Genomic DNA, 22,312 nt, shown 5'->3' with positions numbered 1-22,312 from the left:
TAAATTTTTGGTTTTGGGTAAATTTTCGCAGACTCGAAAGCATTTTTTGTATGTAATCAAAGCATCATCTCAGTGGTGAAGTATAAGCTGAGTTAATGAGTAGGAAATTCAGCTTTCTTCCAGTTTAATAAACATGTAATTTTAGTCCTGATTTAACTGCTATTAAAAATAGATTTGAGCGGGTTGGTAGAGAGAGTTCAGCAGGTAAGGCACTTGCCTTGCATGCAGCTGATGCGGGTTCTACCCTCAGCACCACGTATGGCCCCCTGACTCCCACTGGGAGTGGTCCCTAGGCACACAGAGCCAGGAGTGAGCCCTGAGAAAAAAGAATTATTAGATATTTTAGCCCATTTTAAGAACTGTTGCTCAGGCATTTAAACACACTTGGCAAGTCCTAGGTGCTTCACATAGATTGAACTCTCTAAAGGGTCTTGTTAGGTACAGTTGTTACTGCTGATTAGAGAGGAAGTAATTGCTTCAGACCACACACCTGCAAAGGGTACTAAATTGGTCAAGCTGTGACTTGACACTAAGTCCCGTGGCTTAGAAACTACATTTACAACTGATAATAGTTTGAAGGACAGTAAATCTAGATAAAATTTTCTCGTTTTGCAACTTTAAAACCATAATGAACTAAGTTTTATGTTGTTCTACTTCCAGAATGCCGCCGTAGACTTCTTTTTGTAAAATTGTGTGTTGATCTGTTATATAGATTGCCCCTTCTTGCCTTTTTTTTTTAATATTGGTTTGGGATAAAACTGGTATGTATTTTGCTTTTTATGAAATTATTCTTTCAGATGAAAGAACGGGCCATCCAAACACTGGGGTACTTCCCAGTTGGAGATGGAAATTTTCCTCACCAGAAGCTCCTCTTGCAAGGTCTGATGGATTCTGTGGAGGTATTTATATTGTTCTCTGGTTGTTATAAAGTAACTTGTTTGGTTTGTTGTTGTAGGCATAGTGTGGGCTAATTGGCTAAGGCATCAGTATTGGGGGGGGGGGCAGTGTACGCCCACAAAATATTCATGGAGGCTATAGGTGAAAGTCATGTGAATGAGGGGGGTGACATAGGAGAATAGGGGACTAACTGGTGGGACACGGGCTCCACAGGAGGCAAATAACCTTGAAAGACCCGGGCATGGCTGGGCAAAGTTTGAGAATACTGGTCTAAATCATCTCTGTGAACAAGGCCTTTTCTCATAATTTTTGAATAAAGCCAAGTGCAATTTGGTTGAAGGGGAGTCCTCCCAGTCTGCTAGGTGTGAAGTGGGTTACTGGCATTCCAGTTGTCCTGAGTGTCTGTCCTTTAAATGCCCAGTGTAGTGGAAGAAGACCTATAATTAGATGATTGCAAGCTTAGCATGATAAGTATATTAGCATGGCCTGATCTGGCCCCTATCTGACCTTAGTTCTTGTCACTTACATGTTGTGTACACTGGTCTTTTTACCAGTCCCAGAAATCAGAGCAGAGCAGTTTGCAAATGTGTTCTCTCATCAGTGATCCTACAGTGAAACTACTGTACCTTCTAGTAGCACTCCAGGTACCCTGGACTAAATCTGCTTTTAGTGATGTCATAGTTTTGGAAGAGTTTGGTTTCTGACTACTGGTTTTTTTTTTTTGAAACAAATAGATTTTATTTGGAGGATTTTTTTGCTCTGAGCTGTTGAAGACCCATAATCTTTCTTTCTTGAGTTACTGTTGTATTTCTTGAAAAGTCTTCTGTGACCTTCCACACTAGAGTAGATTCTTTTGTATTGTACTGTTCTTACTTTCCATACGATTTCTTAATAGAATTTGCTACTGTTTTTTTTAATTGCCCACTAAATTGGAAGGATAAGTCTGTTTCAGTGATGTTAAATAATGGTGACATTATTATATAAGTATTTTGCAATGTGATTGGTGCTGATAGTACCTTAATAAGTATTGGTAGAGAAATGAAGAAGCACTTGCATCAAAAATAGGCTCAAAGGAGAGTGTAATTCTATCTGGGAAAATCAGTGTTGATCTTTAGGAGGTGAGGTTGCCGCTGGGCCTTGAAGGAGAGGAGGGAAAAAGGAGGTGAATTGGGTCTGAAAACAAACGTAGTTGAGCTTATTCAAATTCAGGACTCTGATTCTTAGTTCAGTATTTTTAAGGCAAAGATTTGTGAACAGTGATACCTCTATCAGGCTCTTCCTGGATATCACTGACATTGTCACAAGCTAGAGAAAAAGCTTATGACGTCTACTCTTCCCACCCGCCACCCCCAGAGTTCTGAGAGAGATGAGTTTCTTGTAATTTTGTTTAATTAAATCAGTATTGATCTGGACCTAAGGACAGCTTGCTGCTAATGCCATTATTATAAGAGTTTGGAAGTATAGATAAATAGGAAAAGCTAGAAACATAAAGAGATTAGAGGATAAAACAAAGACAAGCAAGAGTCAGAGAAGCAGACCATCTTGGTCATCTTGGACAGAGTTCTAAATTGTTTTGATGATGGAAAATCTAAAACACGAACAAGTAAAAAGATCACTAACATAATGAATCCTCGTGTGCCTTTTCTGTACTCCTTGTTTCTGAAATACAGGAAGCCAGTTCTGATCATTGTATCTTTCATAAGGGGAGTAGGAACTTTGTTTTTTGTTTGGTGTTGTACAAGTATATTGTTTTTAACAATAGGAGAGAGACATGTAAAAAAAGGTGTATGAAATGAAGCACAAATACAGGATCCTGAAAATACCTGTCCTTCACTTAAAATTGGCTAGTGACGCTGTAGGACAAAAGCTCTTTAATCCCTGTCCCCATTGTGAGAAAAATGTGCTGTAGCTCATTTTTCGTGTCAAGCACCAAGACGTCATCAAGCTTTGAGCTGATTGAATTTAGGAATGGCCAAACTATTATCTTTTGCTTTGTAGGGTTCTGAAAGGTCTCTGTGTTACTGTCATCCTGTTGTTCATCGATTTCCTCGAGCAGGCACCAGTAACGTTTCCTTTGTCCTAGCCCTGAGATTTTAGAAAGTGCCACATTCGAGGTTCTTTCAGGGTCAGGAGAATGAGACCCATCATTGTTACTGGTTTTTGGCATATTGAATACGCCATGGGGAGTTTGCCAGACTCTGCCGTGTGGGCAGGATACTTTAGGTAGCCTGCCGGTTACTCCAGAGTAAGAACTAGATAATAAGATGTCCGGGAGGTGGGTTTTATAGTCTGGGTCTTGGCTGTTGATGGGATTACATGGCAGGAGCACTTGATGGGTGTAACACCTACATACTGAAAGATGGGGGATCTGGGTAGAGGAGGCCCAGTCCCAATCCGAGCAGGCTTGGAAATCTGCGCCCTGGGTCCTGCGCACCTGGGTTCCTCTGCCAGTTCCATCATGCATGAGGCTCATCCGAACGTGTGGGGAGTGGTTTTAAGCATGGCTGTGGCTGGAACCGGAGATCTTCAGCTGCCGGGGCTCTGCTTGGGGTGGGGAGGGAAACGCAACCCACCCTCCTCCAAGGGCCCCAGTGAGGACAGCCAGGCGTGGAGGCAGGAGACTGCACTGTTCTCTTCTGGGAGCTGGGTTTTATAGTCTCTGGGTCTTGGCCGTTGATGGTTTGGGTGCCAGGGGCAGTTGGTGGGTGTAATGCCTACATACTGGAAAATGGGAGATCTGGGTGGCGGAGGCCCAGTCCCAATCCGAGCAGGCTTGGGTTACTTGTATTACTTACTTAAATGTCAGTATTCCCATATCCCTCATTGGTCTTTTTTTTTTTCAATTTCCTCAGTTCACAGTAAATAGAGTTCTTTTGAGTTGAGTCAGTAATTCATACTTGTGAAATGTCAAAATTTTTAAGTTAAGAGAATGAGTATGTACTATATAGGACCTTTTCATATTGTTTCTGTTTTTTTGTTTTGTTTTGGACCATACCTGGTTATGCTCAGGGCTTAATCTTAGCTCTGTGCACAGGTATCACTTGTGGCAGAACAGTGGGGACCATCTGGATGTCAGGCATCAAACCCAGATTAGCCTTGCCCACTGTACTGTCTCTTAGGCCCTCGTATTTGATTTTCGAAACCATTTCAAACTTAGAGTACAATTATAAGAAGAGTGTAAAGAACTCCTTTCTTCTAATTCACATTTACCAAATTTTAACATTATGCCACTTTATCATTTTTAAATTTTTCTCTTAACCATTTGAGAATAATTTGCAGATTTGTTGCAGATGCAAGGAAGAGCCCTTCACAAAAGGGCTATTATTTGTTGTGCAATAGTTACAAATCTGGTAATCAGAGCTCTATGTGCAGTAACCTCATTTAGCCCATATGGCCTAATAAAGAGGTTATTGGCATTATATTTATATTACAAATGAAATTGAGTCTCAGAGTTTAAATCAGGTTATGTAACTGGTGAGAGATGGCTAAAAATTATATTGAAATCCGTGCCATCAAAAGTTATTCTCTTAGCCTCAGGAATAAATGGTCTTATGTGTCCAAAAATTTTTAAAAAAACATCCGTCAGTTATTCTGTACTGAGTGAGGAATTCAACCTGAACATTGGAAAATATCTTCAAGGCTTTCTTTCATTCCTAGTTCCTTTACCTTGCCTCCTCATTATGTTTTTAAATTGGACTTGGAGTCTTAATGCTTGGGACTAAGGACATAAACGGTACTCGGCGACCTCAAAGCCATACCTGGCAATCCTCAGGGGGCTTCAGAGTTGTGCATGGCTGCATTCGGGATCATGTGGTGCGGGGGGACCAAACTAGTCGGCCATTTGCAGCGTGCCTTAATTCCCATACTGTGTTGTCTGTCTCCCTGATTTATTTTTGTACCACTCAGCTACCCAAAAGTAAGGTAAAGGTAAAGGCCCTCCCGTTGATCGTCGATTTGCTCGAGCGGGCCCAGTAATGTCTCCATTGGAGACTTTGTTGTTACTGTGTCTGGCATATCGAATACTCTCGGTAGCTTGCCGGGCTCTCCGAGAGGGGCGGAGGAATCGAACTCGGGTCGGCCATGTTGGCCGCGTGTAAGGCGAACGCCCTACCCGCTGTGCTGTAGTCTGTTGAAAAGAATGAGCACAAAGCAGGCTGACAAACGAGATTTTAGCAGTTTTTCTGTAGATAAGGACTTTTTCCTAGGAATGTTCTGTTTTATGTTCTTTTTTTTTTTCCCTTCATTGCAGGCCAAACAGATAGAACTTCAGTTCACTATTGGTGAAGCCATTACCAGTTCTGCAATCGGAACTAGTTCTGTGGCTGCCCGGGATGCCTGGCTAGTGACTGAAGAAGAATATACTCCTCCTGCAGGTACTCAATATCCAGCTGATTGATCTCTCGTCTTCAAGTGACCCTGACTGTTTTCTGTCACATTTGAAACATAGAAAAATATGACTACGTTTCACCAACATAAGCTCCACTTTCCCAAATATTTAAATCTGTCTTACCCGTCAGATTCAGTCAAGAAAAATAGTTGATAAATGGAGGGTGAACAAGAATCTCTGTTTTTACACCCTTGGCAAGCAAGCCTGGATGCTAGAATGAATTGCCTTCCAACTTCTGTTCTTTTCTCGAGGGTTGGTATTTTTAGTCAGTCCCAGAAATCAGAGCATAGCAGTTTGCAAATGTGTTCTCTCATCAGTGATTCTACAGTGAAACTACCGTACCTTCTAGTAGCACTCCAGGTACCCTGGACTAAATCTGCTTTTAGTGATGTCATAGTTTTGAAAGAGTTTGGTTTCTGACTACTGTTTTTTTTTTTTTTGAAACAAATAGATTTTATTTGGAGGATTTTTTTTTTATTATTAGTGAAACACCATGAGGTACAGTTGTAGATTTACAATTTTTTGTGCTTGGGTTTTGATTATACAATGATCAGATACCCATCCCTCCACCAGTGCCCATTTTCCACCACCATGGATAATATCCCCCCCACCCCCATCCCCCTATCCCCCCCGCCTCTGTGGCAGGGCAATCCCTTGTGTTCTCTCTCCTTTTGGGTGTTGTGGTCTGCAAAAGAGGCATTGAGTGGCAAACATGTTCAGTCCATAGTCTACTTTTGACATGCATCTATTTGGAGGATTTTTAAGGGGTGTGTGTGTGTGTGTGTGTGTGTGTGTGTGTGTGGAGAGAGAGAGAGAGAGAGAGAGAGAGAGAGAGAGAGAGTGTAACTTACTCAAGAGAGAACACAGGCTTCTCCAAGGATGGAGAGAGAGCCCCTACACACATCCTAGCATTAGACACGAAAGCATGAAAGTACACATCTCAAGAGGGGAGATGCAGGCGACACATGTGCTCAGCCCACAGTGTGCTTGGCCACATGGGCGCAAGCTTCACATGAGCTCAGCATATGCGCCGGTTTCTGACTACTTTATAGACCTGTGATCTCGTATATCTTTTTGGCTTGATTTGAATTTGAGAGGTTTCAGAATTTGGTGCACAATTAATTTTGAATCAAAAGTAGAAGTTACCATAGTATATTACTCTCTACTCAAGGAAATTGGAGGGTAGTGTTTTCAAGGTAATGATTCTATTATCCACTGCATCTTTCTCTTTTTGGTGCTGGAGATCAAACTCCGGACCTCATGCATAGAAAGGGTGCATTGTGCCGTTAAGCCACATCAGCTATCCAAAGTGGTTTTTGGGGAAAACTCTGGCATTGCTTGGGAGTGACCTGTGGTCCTGGGGATCAGATTTGGGCCTCTTGCATATTCTTCAGTTCTTCAAGCTGGCTCTCTCCTTTCGCCCTCTTACCTGCTAGATCTCCTTTCTTTTCTGGTCCATTAACTAGGTTGCATTTTCACTCAGGACTTTAGGATACTTTCTTGGAAGATACTGTGCTTAGTTGGAGGTTCAGGAAAATACAGCTTCTCTGGCCTTCTCTTTATGTTAGAATGTCCTGCTCACCTCTAAGTGATCGAAGATCCTCATGAACATATCCAGAAATTAGTTGGTTAAATGAATGTAAGATTTTTGTAGAGCTCCAGGTTGGAAGATACTTAGGGGTATCATGTAAATATTTTATTTTATTTTTATAGTTAAGCGATTTTATTCTAATAGCTATAATTACCGTGCTTGTCTGTCAAAATGAAAACTGAAAACAAGTATACAAAACAGTTGGTTACTAATTGTGTATTGAAAGCAGTAAGAAATGAACCATTTCTGAGGTTTTCCCCAAAATAAAATTTAACAGCTCCAGCTTCTTCAGTGTTTATCAAAATACAAAAGAAGAAAGTAGAGGTCGTCGTTTTTGATGGCAGATCTGACTCTTGCAGGCTGAGGGAGGGAAAGCGCGTGTAGCGGGTGCTCCAAGGGGTGTGGCTCTAGGGTGACCAGCCCTGCCTGCCTGCCCACACCTTTGCTGGTGAGACCCGACCAGCCCAGAGTGAGCATGGGGATGACAGGGCTTTCCAGCCACGCTGACCCAAAGGAAGGTCTGGGTCCCTGCAAGAGGTCCAAGAGTAGCTGATCACAACCCCCCCCAGCCCTTCTCCTGCATGGCCATTTAAGCATGAATACAAGCACAAATGCTAATGACGTGGGATGATCTGAAAGCAAATTACAAGGACCCTATTGTGACCATGCGGAATGGATCGGCTCATGTTCCCAACAGGAAACAGGAACACGCTCAGTCAGGCCTTTACTGCAGAATCTACACTAGGCACTTTTCTCCTTTCTGTGTTCAGGTGTTCTTCTTATCTTGTATTTTAATTTTTTTTTAAGTGCACTGAGTTTGGGTTAAAATCCTTTGTAACACCTCTAAGAAACCAGTATTATTCTGAAACTAAAAGCAGACAGATACTACTTAAAAAGTTATAGTATAAACCAATGTCCCTGATGACCATCAATGCAGAGATCCTCAACAAAATCATAGCAAACCAAATCCAACAATAAATCAAATAACCATCATCAAGCAGAATTCATTCCAGTGATGAGAGCTCAAATATGCAAATCAATTAATGTAGGAATATACCTTGAAGGACTGGAAAACATATATGATACTAGAGGCATTTGAAGCCCAGAGGAGGTGCGCTGAGCCTGTCTGACACAGCAACTCCTGGAGGCCGCACGTGCCTAAAATCCCTTCTCAGTACTAATAGTGTGTTGATTCTCGTTTTACAATAAACGGCTTTTGGTTTTAACGTAATTTTACAATAAAATAAGCTGAGTAATATTGCGTAGGAGTAACAGAAACTGCCTCATTGGAAATAAAAACCTGGTTGCATCTGCAGGCTGCGTCTGCATATTTGCAGCATGGTGAAGCACACAGTGACCAACCGAGGAGGTAACTTCTGGTACTCACACCACAGGGCACACGTTTGCCACATGGGAGAAAAGTGAGAGCGGAGAGGAGGTGAAGGAAAAGAGAGGAGTGCTGGTTCACTTCTGGTTCCGGAGCTGATTGGACAGCCAGTCCAGTCCCTCATAGAGCCCATCCCCATTGGTGGCACAGGTGGCCTGAATGTACCAGTTCCTGTGGCGCAGGGAGTGCAGGCCCGGCTTGTCCGTGATCTCAGCCGCACTCATGGCATTGGGGAGGTCCTGCTTGTTAGCAGACTCGAGCAGGACTGCGTCCCGGAGCTCATCTTCAGCCAACATTCTCATGAGCTCTTCACAGGCCTCGTTCGCGCACTGTCTGTCATTACTACCAGCCACAAAGATCAGATGTTGTGTGTTCTGGAAGTAGTGGCGCGACAGAGGCTGGATCTTCTCCTGGCCTCCCACGTCCCACAGGCTGAAGCTGATGTTCTTGTACTCCACAGTTTGCTCATTGAATTCCTTCCTACAGTGGGAATGGTGGTCACAATTTCACGCAGCTTCAGCTTATACAGAATGGTGGTCTTCCCTACAGCATCCAGACCCACCATGAGAATGCCTATTTCTTTCTTGCTAAAAAGGCCTTTGAAGAGGTTGGTAAAGATTATTCTTTGTACTCGTAGATTTGTGGGAGTAACACCGGCCAGGAAAAAACCTTACCCTAGCCAGCTGCTGTGCTGCTGTTGCTCTGAGCCAGGCGTTGATTTCGTTCCCACCGTAAAGATAATATTTTAAGCTATGAAGTTAGGTTTCATCACCAGAGGAGTGAGTAGAAAAGAGGTTCAACAACCGAACTCTGCTGTTGTCTGGAGCTTAGAGTTTTGGTGGATGAAGAAAGAGAACCCAGGGGAGACATTGAAAAGCAGTCAGAAGGAGGAGTGTCTTTCAAGTGAAGAAAGTCTATGAAGGAGGTCGGAAGTGGGATGGGACTCAGTTGAATCATATCGTGCTGATAAATCAATGAAGTTGAAAACTGGTTGTATTATTTGAAACGGCAATGATTGAATTTAGCAACAGGATGGTAGTGCTTTTATCAGTGGTTCTGAGGAGTGGAGAGGGTGATGGTCAGATTGGGGTGAATTCAAGCAGGCACTCAGCTCATTGAGATATCTCTGTAGCCCCTCCATACCCTCTTTTATTTTAGTCACGAATGGGGTTTTAATTATGAATGGATGTTGAATCTTGTCAAAAACTTTCTCTCCATTTACTAATGTTATATTTTTAAAGTTTTTTTTTAATTTATCAAATCACTGTGTGACACAGAGTTACAAAGTTGTTCATGATTGAGTTTCAGTCTGTAATGTTCAAGTGCCCATCCCTTCCCCATTGACCACTTCCCTTCACCAGTGTCCTCAGTTTCCCTCCCACCTTTCAGCCTGCTTCTATGGCAGGCAGGCACTTTGCCTTTTTCTGTTTTGGCACTGTGATTTGCAGTACCGTTACTGAAAAGGTACCATGCATATCACTTTACCTCCTTTTAGCACCCAATTCTTATCCAGAGTGATCACTTCCCGCCATCATTGTCATGGTGGAACTTCTCTGACCTGAATGTTCTCCCCACATTGTGGCAAGCTTTCTACTAAGGCCTTTATCTTTTTATTGACTTTGAGTACTCACTGTATTTGAGTATTAGTCTCTTACTATGTTTTTTATATCTCGCAAATGAGTGTGATCATTCTGTCCTCCCTCTAACCCATTTTAGTAGCATGATACTCTCCATGTGAATCCTTTGACCAGCAAATTTGGTGACTTTATTTTTTCCAGTACTGTGTAGTATTCTGTTGTGTGGATGTGCCAGTTTATTTATCTACTCGTCTGTTCTTGGGCACTTGGGGTTGATTCCAGGTCTTGGCTATTGTGACTTGTGCTGCAATGAACACAGGAGTGTAGGTGTCTTTTTTTGCGTTGTGTTTTTGGGCCTTAGGGTGTATTCTCAGGAGTGGAATTGCTGGCTCATATGGAAGCTCAATTCCAGTTTTTTGAGGAGTGTCCATACTATTTTTCAAAAAGAATGTCCCAGTCGACGTTTCCACCAGCAGTGAGTGAGGTTCCCTTCACGCCCCCTCCACCCTCTCTTACCCCACTAATACATCCCAACACTGGTTGTTTTTTTGTGACGAGTGCCAGTCTCTTTGGTGTGAGACGATAATCTCATTATTGTTTTGAGTTTCATCTCTCTGATGATTAATGATGTAGATCAGTTTATCATGTGCCTTTTGGCCATTTGGATTTCTTCTTTGAGGAAATTTCTGTTCATTTTTTTCTCCCCATTCTTTTGATGGGGTTGGGTGGGCGTTCTTTCCTTGTAAAGTTCTGCTTTATGTATCTTAAATATTAACCCTTTATCGGATTGGTGGTGGGAAAATAATTTCTCCCTGTCTGTGGGCTGTGTATTCTGATCTTCATTTTCTTTGAGGTGCAGAAATGCCTTTATTTAATGCAGTCCCGTTTGTTTGTGTTTGCTTCCACTTGCTTGGTGAGTGGCGTTTCAACTTCAAGGATGCCTCTAGTATCATATATGTTTTCCAGTCCTTCAAGGTATATTCCTACATTAAATGATTTGCATATTTGAGCTCTCATCACTGGAATGAATTCTGCTTGATGATGGTTGTTAGATTTATTGTTGGATTTGGTTTGCTATGATTTTGTTGAGGATCTCTGCATTGATGGTCATCAGGGATATTGGTTTATACTATAACTTTTAAAGTAATATCTGTCTGCTTTTAGTTTTCAGAATAATACTGGTTTCTTAGAGGTGTTACAAAGGATTCCTATTTCTTTAATATTTTGGAAGAGCTTGAATTTAGATAGTGCCTATGAAGGATTGGTAGAATTAATTGGAGAACTCATCTGAACCTGGGCTTTTGTTCTTTGGAGGTTTCTAGCTTTTGGGTTTTGCTGTTCTTGCTTGTGATTGTTCTGTTCAGGTTTTCTGCTTCCTTCTGGTTCAGTCGTGGGTGTTTGTGTGATCTAAGAATTAATTTATTTCATCTAGATTCTCCAGCTAAAGTACCATATTCAATCCAGGAGTACATTTTGCATATTTGGATCAGTGATTATTAAGAATTCTATGTTGTTTTCTGAACTTATTTATCAAAATAATTTTGTTCTAAATAGTATAAATTAGAAATTTTGTGGTCTTTATAATTTGTTGTAAATTTAGGGAGAAATGCATCATACAATTATCATTTTATGTTTTGATCTTTTTTTTTTGCACCAGTTAAACAATAAAGTTGTTAACAACAACAACAAAAATAGTTGTTCCATAGAGTTGTTCATAGTAGTCTCTTCTGATTTTTTTTATATTTCTGAGGTATTTATGGTAATTTCTCCTCTTTCATCTCTGATCTGGTTTATTTGAATTTTCACTGTTCCTTGTGAGTAAGTCTAGCTAAAGGTTTTTCCATCTTGTTCATTCTTTTGAAAAACTAGCTCGTGATTTTATTGACCTTCTTTTGGGGGTGTGGGACACACATCTAGCTGTATTTAGGGCTGACTCCTGGCTCTGCCCTCAGGGATCAATCTGGCTGTTTCGGGGGACCATCTGGGGTGCAGAGGCTCCAACCCAGATCAGCTGTGTGTAAGCAAAGTTCCTGCTCACTGTAGTATTGCGCCAGCCTTAGATTTTATTGATCCTTTTATTATTTTCTTTATTTTTGTATCATTGATTTCTGCTTCAGTGTTTATATTCTACCCTGTACTTACTTGGAATTCATTTGTTCTTTTTCTAGTTTGTCAAGCTGTGAGGTTATGTGTGTGTATTTGTTTTTCCTTGTTTCTTGGTGTGAACCTGCATTGATAAGAGCTTCCCCCTCACTATTGCTTTTGCTGTCCTCCTAGATTCTGGTAGTTTGTGTCTTCCTTCTTTGTTGGTTTCTTTTATGTTTATAAATTTAAATACTTTCAATTGGGCTGGAGCGATAGCACAGCGGGTAGGGCATTTGCCTTGCATGTGGCCGACTAGGCCGACCCAGATTTGATTCCTCCGCCCCTGTCGGAGAGCCCGGCAAGCTCCCGAGAGTATCTCACCCACACGGCAAAGCCTGGCAAGCTACCCGTGATGTATTCGATATTCAAAACACAGTAACAAGTGTCACAATGGAGACTTTACTGGGCCTGCTTGAGCAAATCAGTGAACAACAGGAGGACAGTGACAGTGACAAATACTTTCAGTTATATTTCTTTATTTGGAGGGGGTGGTAATGGGCCACCCCCAGTGATGTGCAGTCCTTGTTCCTCACTCTGTTTTTAGGGTTCTTCCTGGTGTTGCTCTGGGGATCATACGTGGTGCTGGGGATTAGATCTGGAGTCAGCCACATGCATGGCAAGTGCCTTAACTCCTGTACTGTCTCTTGGCTCCTCTTGTTTGAGGATTTTTTTCTTTGATTTCCTCTTTGACTCATTGGTTATTTAATAATATGTTGTTTCAGCCTTCAAATACTGGAACTTTATTTGAACTTTCTTTTTATTGGTCTGAAAAGATACTGGATATGGCTTCTATTTTTGTGACTTTATGGTCATTGAATTGTACCCAGCATGGTTTATCCTAGAGATTGTTTCATGTGCACTGGATAAGAATATGTATGCAGCTTTTGGAAGCGGCAGATTCTCTATATTTGATTGTCCCAGTTATTCCAATTCCTCATATAGTATTGTTTTTTTATTGATGTTCTATCTGGATGACCTATACAGTGATCAGAATGAGATATTAAAGTTTCTTGCCACTATATTTGTTTTGTTGATGTATCTTCTTAGGTTAATTAACAGTTACATTATGAACTTTGATGCCTATTGATTAGGTACATATATCACTGTCACTGTCTTCCATTGTTCATTGATTTGCTCGAGTGGACACCAGTAACATCGCCATTGTGAGACTTGTTCTTATGGTTTTTGGCATATCGAATAAATCATGGGTGGCTAACCAGGCTTTGCCGTGTGGGCGGAATACTCTTGGTAGCTTGCTGGGCTCTCTGAGAGGGGGGAGAAATAGAACCTGGGTTTGCCGCATGCAAGGCAAACGCCCTACCCGCTATGCTATTGCTCTGGCCTAGGTGTATATATATATATATCAGTATATATCTGTTATGTCCTCTTGATCTATTGATCCCTTAACCAGTATCTAATATCCATCCCTATTATTATTTCTTAGTTTGAACACTATTTGATCTTAAACAAATATTGTGGATCTTGCTTTTTCAAAATCTACCATTGATTGTATGATTATTTTCCAGCCTTTTACTCTGAGCCCATTTATCATGAGATTCAAGTGTGTGTGTGTGTGTGTGTGTGTGTGTGTGTGTGTGTGTGTGTAATAGCAGAAGGTTGGATTTTGTTTCTTCACCCATCCAGTCTTGGTTTGATTTCTTGGGTCACATTCAGCAGTGCTCAGGGCTTACTCCTGGCTCTGTGCTCAGGAATCACTCCTGGTGGGGCTGGGGTGCAGGTGTTGGAACCTGGACTGGCCTCAAGCAGAGTGACCGCTCTCTCTGGCCTACTATTTTGTGCTTTTTGATTCGCAAATTCAGTCCCTTGACATTTCAGTAAATTTTTGATATGGAGAAATTATTCTTATGAAGGAATTATTAATAGAAACTTGATGCCATTATTCTATTTGGATTTGTTTTTTTCCCACTTGCTATTTTTATTGGAGACTATTCAGGATTCCTTGTGGAGTTGTTTAAGTAAGAGTAAAGGCCTTTAGCTGTCATTTGAGCATGTTTTTAAACACTACTTCAAATCTGAGTGATAGCCTTACGGGGTATAGGATTATTGGCTGCGGGTCCTTTTCGTTCGACATTTTGAGTTTGTTATTTTGTTCTTGTAGAATTCATTTGACAAATTCTGATATTTTTTCCCTTGAAAGAGCTTTAATTCTGTCTTCTGTAAGGAATCTACTTTTTTTTTTCTTTTGATTCTTGTGGTTTTGATCGCAGTGTGTCCTGGTGTTGTTCTATGTGGGTTTATTTTGTTGGGCACTCTGGACCTCAGGACCAGTGCACAAGTATCCCTCCTCGGACTGGGAACATTCTATTATTATTTCTTTCACCAGCCATTCTTCTCCTTTCTCTCCTCTCCTTCTGAAGTCCTCTGATACAGAAGTTGTTCTTCTGGGTTATGTCAAGAATAGCTCCTAAAATTTTCATTAAAAGACATAATCTCTTTCCCTCTGCCTCTTGTGTATTTATGATGTCTTATCCTCCAGATGTATTATTTGACTCTTGACTTCGTATATTCTGCTGCTGAGTTTATTGTATTCTCTAGCATGTTTATTTCTGTTTGAATGAGTTCTTCCCCCCCCCTTTTTTTCATCAGCCTTCTAATTTATTGCTTCTCTTCCAGTGATTCTTTTCATTCAGTGAACATCGAAAGGATTTTTATTTTTAAACTATTTTTGTGCAACTTATAACGTTTATAATGGCATATTTGAAGGCTTTCCTGGGCTTAATCCCTATCCTTTGATGCGCTGAATTTCTTCTTTTGACTTTCAAGTATCCCGTCATTCTTGGTACTTCATAATTTGCCATGGGAGCTATTGGCGCTTAAGGTGCTAGCTGGCTTGAGCGAGCCAGTGCTACCATTTACATGATCGCCTTGGATTTCTGGAAGTCACAAATGTCTGAGGAGATTTCTTAGATGTTTGCAAGATTGAACTGGAGTCTCTGGCTACTGGATGACAGTGGGTGTTTGTGCTCACCAGCACTCTCTGGCCTAGCACTCTCAGTTGCTGGTGTCTGGCAGCTGATGTTATGTCCCAGTTCGGCTGACTTGGGCAGTGACGAGATTTCAAAGGGCCAGAGAGATAGCCCATCCGATAGGCCGCCTGCCTTGCACATGACTGACCCAGGTCGAATCCCAGCACCCCATTGTAATCCCCTGAGCATAGCCAGGTGTGGTCCCCAGACCAGGGAAAAGTTTTTGAGTAAACATGCACAATAAAGCTGTGTCGGGAGCTGATCCCAGCCGCAGGCATATTTTCACATTTGCCAGTACCTGATTGGGGATGGCTGCAGGACGCTGTGACCTGATGGGCAGCGCCGGGATGGTTTCTCAATGCTGTGGCCTCTGATACGAGCTTCTTGCTGCCTCAGGAGTGAGTGATTTTGACTGTACCCTGTTCTGGGTACAGTCATCTGTTCTGGGTACTTCAGTTCCCAGTCTCTTTCTGAGACGGTGGGTGCAGGCAGAAAACTTAATCGCTGTGGAACTTCCGCTCCATTTTAGGTTGGAGAGTAAATCTGGTGCACCCACATTGGAGTTTGAGCAGTTGCAGCTACAAATCTTTTAGATTGTACTGCCAATGTGAACTGTGGGGTAATGAGGCCAAGGCTGCTACCCTGTGAGTCGAGGACACTCTGTGGCTCTGTCCAGTGGGGTTACCTTAGACATGGCTATTCCTTATGAGCTGGAGGAGAAGGCAGCTGAGATGGAGAAGGGATCACTAAGTCAGTGATGGTTGGAGGGATTGTTTGGGATGGGAGATGCGTGCTGAAGTAGATAAAGGACCGAACATGGTGGCTTCTCAGTATCTGTATTACAAACCGTAATGCTCATAAGTAGAGAAAGAGTAAGAGGGAAACTGCCCGTCTGGGAAGGGGAGGGGGGGGATACTGGGGACATTGGTGGTGGAGAATGTGCACTGGTGCAGGGATGGGTGTTCGATCATTGTATGACTGAAACTCAAACAGGAGAGCTTTGTAAGAAGCTCACGGTGATTCAATCTGGAAAAAAAATAACTAAGGCAGCAAGCATTGGGGTGGGTGGGAAACTGGGGATATTGGTGGAGGTAAGTGGCACGTTGGTGGTAGGACTGCTAAGTTGGAATATTGAATACCTGAAACAAGCGTATTCTGAACAGCTTTGTAAATCATGTATTTAAATAAAGTTAAGAAATAGTGTTGGTTTCTTAGGTATCTGAATTCAAATGGAATTTCAACTACCCTGGGCCCAGTGGCCAGGGAGGCTCATACTGTTGAACTTCTGTGCTACACAATCTATGGAAATTTGTAGTTGAACAATAAACAATCCTTTAGCAATAACTAAAAAGAAAAAACAGAAAGGGCTATTCCCTGTCCACGCCACATGTGGTTGCATCCTTTTTTGGGGCTTAACAGGTTGAGACTCTGCAACTTGGTGAGTTCAGTACAGAGTCGAGTTCTGTAAGAAGCAGCATGAAGCTGTCGTGTCGGCCTGTGGCAGCTCGGGCACTGGGTGGAGGCCAGCTGCAGTCCGGTCCAGTGGCCGGAATCTCAGCTGTGGCTGCTTCCAGTTGCACCAGCGTACTCGGACCTCACTCTACTGAGGTCAGAAAACCCGAGTCTATTTTTAACTCGGAGAGCGCGTGCATAAAGCAGAGATTCTAGAAAACCTTTGCACTTAGGACTCTCCTGCCTTCGGTTGCTGTTTATGTCTGATAGCAGTTCACCGTGTCTCTTCTCTCTTGTACCGCCCTTCCTTCCTCCTCACCCAGGCAAGCATTCCTGATGCTGAGCAGGTTTGTCGACAGCTCTGTGTTCTCTGGAGCCACGTTTCCTTTAGGCACTGACTGTCTGCTTTGGTTTCCTCAGGAGACCTGTCTTGAAATGCTCTTGCATTCTTGGTGTTGATGCCATAGGTGTGTTCCCCAGCACTGTTCTTTTTGGCCGTTGTGGCCTTGCCTTTCCCTGAAGTTAATTTTGTTTTTGCAAACTATTCAGTTGCTTAAATTATGTTTATTTGCTTTTTTTAGGCGCAAAAGTGAATGATGTCGTTCCCTGGGTGCTGGATATGATTTTAAATAAACATATCATTAGCCCTAATCCACATGTGAGACAGGCGGCTTGCATCTGGCTCCTCTCCCTTGTGAGGAAGCTGAGTTCTCATCAGGAAGTAAAGGTAAGTCACAGTAGGCTTTGAGAGTTGGTTAGACAGTCTTTAGAATTAAAAAGTCCTAGGAGAAAAAACGAGAGCTGCTAACAGTGAGAGCTGTTAACCAATAGCAGATAGTTGGAAATAAACTGTACATAAAGGGATAGGAAAAAATGGTTCTGCATGTGATCTCTGGATCATGAATCTTCTACACTTGAAAGTATAAAGTCAGAAAAAAAATGTTAAGAATGGGGAGGCTCAAAATACTTGACTTTAAATTATCCGGTAAGTGATATAACTTCAGGTAATTTGACCACTTTCAAAGATGTGAGGATATCAAGGTTTATGACTGCTGTGGGTGGTAAGAATTCATGTTTTGTTACCCTGAAAGCAACAGTCTCTCCATCATAGAGTTTGAGTTTCAGTGTTCTAATGTCTTTTTTTATTTTTTTCAGTCTCATCTTAAAGAAATTCAGAGTGCATTTGTTTCAGTCTTGTCAGAAAATGATGGTAGGTCATTGAAAAATATTTGTTTTCCAACCTTCACTAAATTTGTATTTTAAAATGTGAAAAATCTGAATATCAAAGGGAGGGTAGAGAAAGTAATTCTTATTTAGTTAGATTATTCAGTTTTTCACTTAAAAGCGGAGCTAAGAACCATTTTAACATTAGTATCTTTACTAGATAAGAGCTTTCTTCTACTTCTGGTTGCTTTTTTGTCTTTATAATTTGACTTTAAGTAGTAAATATAAGTACTGCATTTGACATTTAAATTGTAGACTTATAAATTATTTTAAACTTGTGATATTTGTATTGTATTTTTCAAAACTTTTATGTGTTCTACTTGTAATTGTTACTTTTGCTACTAACCTTGCGTGCTCCAAGGCCCTATAGTGTTGTATGGTTTGTGACTTGGTTCTTCTGTGAATATAGTTCTTATTCATAGTAACACTTCGGTGCTATGCCTTCCAAACTTGTTTGCTTGTTATTTAATAATAAAATTGTTTAACAATTTTTTTTTTTTCTTTTTGGGTCACACCTGACAGTGCTCAGGGATTACTCCTGGCTCTGCACTCAGCAATCACTCCCGGCAGTGCTGGGGAAACCATATGGGATACCAGGGATTGAACTCGGCTCGGTTGTGTGCAGGGCAAACGCCTTCCCCACTGTACTATACCTCGGGTCCCAAAGTAGCAGATATAAAAAAAATAGCAAATTGATTCTATTTTTGTATCTTTACCATGTTAATGTTATAGTTTTAGAAATGCTTTTTTTTAAAATTTATTTTTTTATTAGTGAGACACCATGAGGTACAGTTGTAGACTTACAAATTTTGTGCGTGGGTTTCAATTATACAATGATCAAATACCCATCCCTCCGCCAGTGCCCATTTCCCACCACCACAGGATCCCAGTATGCCTCCCACCCCCCATCTCCCCCATCCCACCCGGCCTCTGTGGCAGGGCATTCGCTTCTGTTCTCTCTCTGCTTTTGGGAGTTGTGGTTTGCAAAAGAGGCAATGGGTGGTAATCATGTTTGGTCTATAGTCTACTTTCAGCATGCTTCTCCCATCCTGGGAGGATCCTCCCAACACCCTTTATTTGGTGCTCCCTTCTCTATCTGAGCTTCCTTCTCCCCTAGCATGTGTGGCTGGCCTCCAAGCCATGGAGCAAAATTCCTGGTACTAATCTCGACCATTCTTGGGTGTTAGTCTCCTATTTTGTTACTTTATGTTCCCCAGACGAATGCAATCTTTCTTTGTCTATCCCTCTCTTTCTTGGTCAATTCGCTTAACATGATACTTTCCATGTAGCACCACTTGTATGTAAATTTCATGACTAGAAATACTTTTTACTAGATTTCTTTTCTTTTTTTTTTTTTTTAATTTATTGAATCACTGTGGGAAAGGTTACAAAGCTTTCAGGTTTATGTCTCAGTCATGCAAATATCAAACACATTTCCCTTTACCAATACTTATTTTTTACCATGAAGAACCCCAATAAAACCCCACCCCCCACCCCTCCCCATCCCAGTGAGGCAGATGAATTCTAGTTAACACTCTATCTGCTTTGATTAGATTCATTGTTTCAATAAAAGATTCACCACTATTATTTAGAGTTTACCCCCCCCCCCCCCCCCCCCCAAATCAGACATGCTGAAAAAGCATTGTGAAGTGATTTGCTTTCTACAGCTGGGTTCAAGAATTAAACGTTTGTTTTGGATTTCTGCTATTTTACCTATTGACCCTGGAAGTATTTCTACTGAAAGTCAGATAGTTAAGAAATTGCTTTCTGTGTTCTGGAGTCGTGGCCGTGCTGGAGAGCCGCTCGCGGGGGACAACCAGTGGCCTCGGTAGGGCGTGAAGGGCGGAGCGAAACGCCCCCCTTCCCATGAGGTTTTAGTCGCCCCCACACTCCCGGCTCATACCTGCTGTCCACAAGGCTCCCATGTGGCCGCCATCTTTCTTTCCAGAGAGGAGAGGGCGAATGGGGCAACACCCCTTCCCCTCCGGCAGACTTGATGGGCTGGATCAACGCATAGTCCGTTCACTTTTCTGCTCCAAGCTGCTGGGTTCTGCATTAAGTCCTTGTGCTTCTGGGGCCGTGGCTGTGCTCCAAACTTAACTCTGACTTTCAGGGAGAAAGACTGGGTGGTTTACTTCTCATTGATCACTTTGTATACAGAGAGATGTCGCGCGGCCGCATAAGTGGCCGCGCGGTTTTGAGAAAAAGTCCTCGTTCCCGCATACTCGAGCTGTGTTTGTAGAGGCTTCTGGTCACCGGGGTTCCATCTGGGGGAGGCAGGATGCGGCACCTACTCCATCTGGAACTTGCGGGTGATCTCGGCTCTTTTTGGAACCTGTTTTTTCTTTTTTTCTTTTCCTCCGGGATCCCGCACCCTCCATGTGTTCCTTCTCTTATGCTGAACGCTTCCTAGATTTCTTTTCTTAAAGTAATTTTTGTGTGCCTTTTTTTTTTTTCATAGAACTTAGCCAAGATGTTGCCTCAAAAGGCCTTGGATTGGTTTATGAACTAGGCAATGAGCAAGATCAACAGGAATTAGTTTCTACACTTGTAGAAACCCTCATGACTGGCAAAAGGTATGATAAACTTGAAAATTTCAAATTTGAACACGTAGGCCAAGATTTGTGACAGATTGAGCATATATAAGAAGGAAAATTCAACTTTCCCTTTTCCTGTTTATCAAGTTTTTTTCTAATTTGCAAGTCAAAGATTGTGACTGTCAACAGCAACTTAATTATTCAGTGTTTACTGTTCTGTGACGCTAAAATAAGCTTCTTTTTTAGAAATTAGCCAGTTTAGCTTGGCTTTGAAAATTGAATAACCTCAAAACAAGTTTACAACGTGGTAAAAAAGCTTGTATACCATTCGTTCTGATCTGAGACGGGGATGAAAGGAGAAATCTTTCCTGTATTTGGTTATTATTTTATGATGCTTGCCCTAGTAGAAAATAGTTCTTAGTGTATGACCAGTTTTTGTTTAGTGTGACTTTATATGGAATGTCTTTTATATCTTTTAATTTGTTCATTCCAGACTAGTTCATTATATTAAACTTGAAGCTTAATAGAAAGGATAGTTTTAATACAATCTGTATTAGATAGGAAATTTTATCATTTTACAGATGAATTATATCAATTAGTTGAATGTTGTCATGAAAATTTGAGGCTGTTTCAAATTCTTCATGTTCTAATTTAGAGCAAAACATGAAGTTTCTGGAGAGACAGTGGTATTTCAAGGAGGAGGCCTTGGCAAAACCCCCGATGGGTAAGTGTGAGATCTAACCATTAGTTCTTGTAGAGATCTTTAATTTGGTGATAGAGCACTCAAAACTTTATTTTTGTTCTCCCTAGGAAATTATGCATGTAAGATAGAAAAAGAAAACTTGTACTAGAAGAAGTCTAGTGTCTTAGATTGGGTTTCCTAGGAAATAAGATGGAGATTTTTATGGTAGAAGTTTAAGAGAAAGCAGATTAGGCCAGAGACCCAAGAAGGAGCTCAGGTGCTTGTAAGACTTAAGCAGAGAATAATTTCTTGAGGGCAGTGGAGCTGCACTGGGAAAATCCTTATCAGTTGTCCTCCTTTGAAGGGCAGACCCTTGTGACCTTCCATTAGGTCTCATACCTTATTGTGTTATGGTGGCAGGCTGCTTCTAGGGATGTTAAACCATAGGCCCTTTTTTTTTTTGGTTTGTTTTCGGGCCACATCCTGTGGTGGTCAGGGCTTACTCCTGTCTCTGTGTTTGGGATCACTCCTGGCAGTGCCTGGGGTGTTCCTGTGTAGGCAGATGCTTTAATCCCTATATTCTTGATTCAGCCCCTGATGATAGTTCAGTCAGCCTCTAGTCTATGAGTTCTGAGACGAGATAGTAACATACCTTGGCATCCACTGCACTCAATTTTCTGGCAGAAGCAACTCTACATCTGTATCTTGGAGTGTACCAGTTTAGCATTCTAGAATTAATTCCTAGAGTCTTACCACCTTTTTCTTATCTTTCTACTGATATTAGAGGCCTGCTGTTACTTTTTCTCTAAAAGTCAGGCAAAGCATGCCTTGCTATATATGGCATCACATAAAACCCTGTTCTCTACTATCCTTAATGTTACAGAGCAGCAGACTGCTCTGGCTCTGGACATATTTCATAACATGGAGAAAGTTTTCTCATTCCTGACACTTGTTATAGTCTCCTGAGTTCTTAGAAAGATCTCTTTTAAAAATAATTTGGAGAGGGGAGTGGTCTGTGCACTTCTAGCTGTGCTCAGGGCGTACTTCTGGGCTTATTCCTGCACGCAGGATACACTTCTGGTGGGGATGGGGGACCATATGGGATGCCAGGGATCAAACCCAGGTTGGCCAACTGCAAGGCAAGTACCTTGCCTGCTATATTGTTGCTCCACTTCCTTAAAGATCTCACTTTGCTCTATAAATAATTGGCAAATGGAAAAGGTATATGAGTAAAAGCTCTTTGCTTAAAAGAAAGTTAACAGATCTCCGAGAAATGAAAAGGATCGGGGTGCCCTAGCAGAATTTATCTCCAAATAACTCTAATAACTATGGAGAGATCTGTGTACAATACAGTTACAAATTAGTGCGCTACATCCAAGTGGAGTGAGGACTTTGTGTCTGTGGAATTGCATTGAGTGAGTTCAGTTCATTCATTAGATCTTGCTG

General features: G+C 41.7%; 1 protein-coding gene and 1 pseudogene across 2 annotated transcripts in view; one reads left to right on the top strand and one right to left on the bottom strand.

The window, feature by feature from the left end:
• Positions 1-22,312, top strand: part of ECPAS (Ecm29 proteasome adaptor and scaffold) — a 135,369-nt gene that overhangs the window by 74,098 nt on the left and 38,959 nt on the right. For both annotated transcript variants that reach the window (XM_056117289.1, XM_056117290.1), the window contains 6 exons: positions 798-899; positions 5,147-5,270; positions 17,005-17,150; positions 17,579-17,633; positions 20,109-20,223; positions 20,840-20,908. In XM_056117289.1, the coding sequence (XP_055973264.1) occupies positions 798-899; positions 5,147-5,270; positions 17,005-17,150; positions 17,579-17,633; positions 20,109-20,223; positions 20,840-20,908 (611 nt within the window). The remainder of the gene's footprint in view (positions 1-797; positions 900-5,146; positions 5,271-17,004; positions 17,151-17,578; positions 17,634-20,108; positions 20,224-20,839; positions 20,909-22,312) is intronic.
• LOC130026549 (ADP-ribosylation factor 1-like) lies at positions 8,247-9,839 on the bottom strand (annotated as a pseudogene).

Source organism: Sorex fumeus, unplaced genomic scaffold (genome assembly GCF_029834395.1).
Source record: "Sorex fumeus unplaced genomic scaffold, SorFum_2.1 ptg000034l, whole genome shotgun sequence".
NCBI lineage: Eukaryota > Metazoa > Chordata > Mammalia > Eulipotyphla > Soricidae > Sorex > Sorex fumeus.
This window is presented reverse-complemented; position numbering and strand designations above follow the sequence as displayed.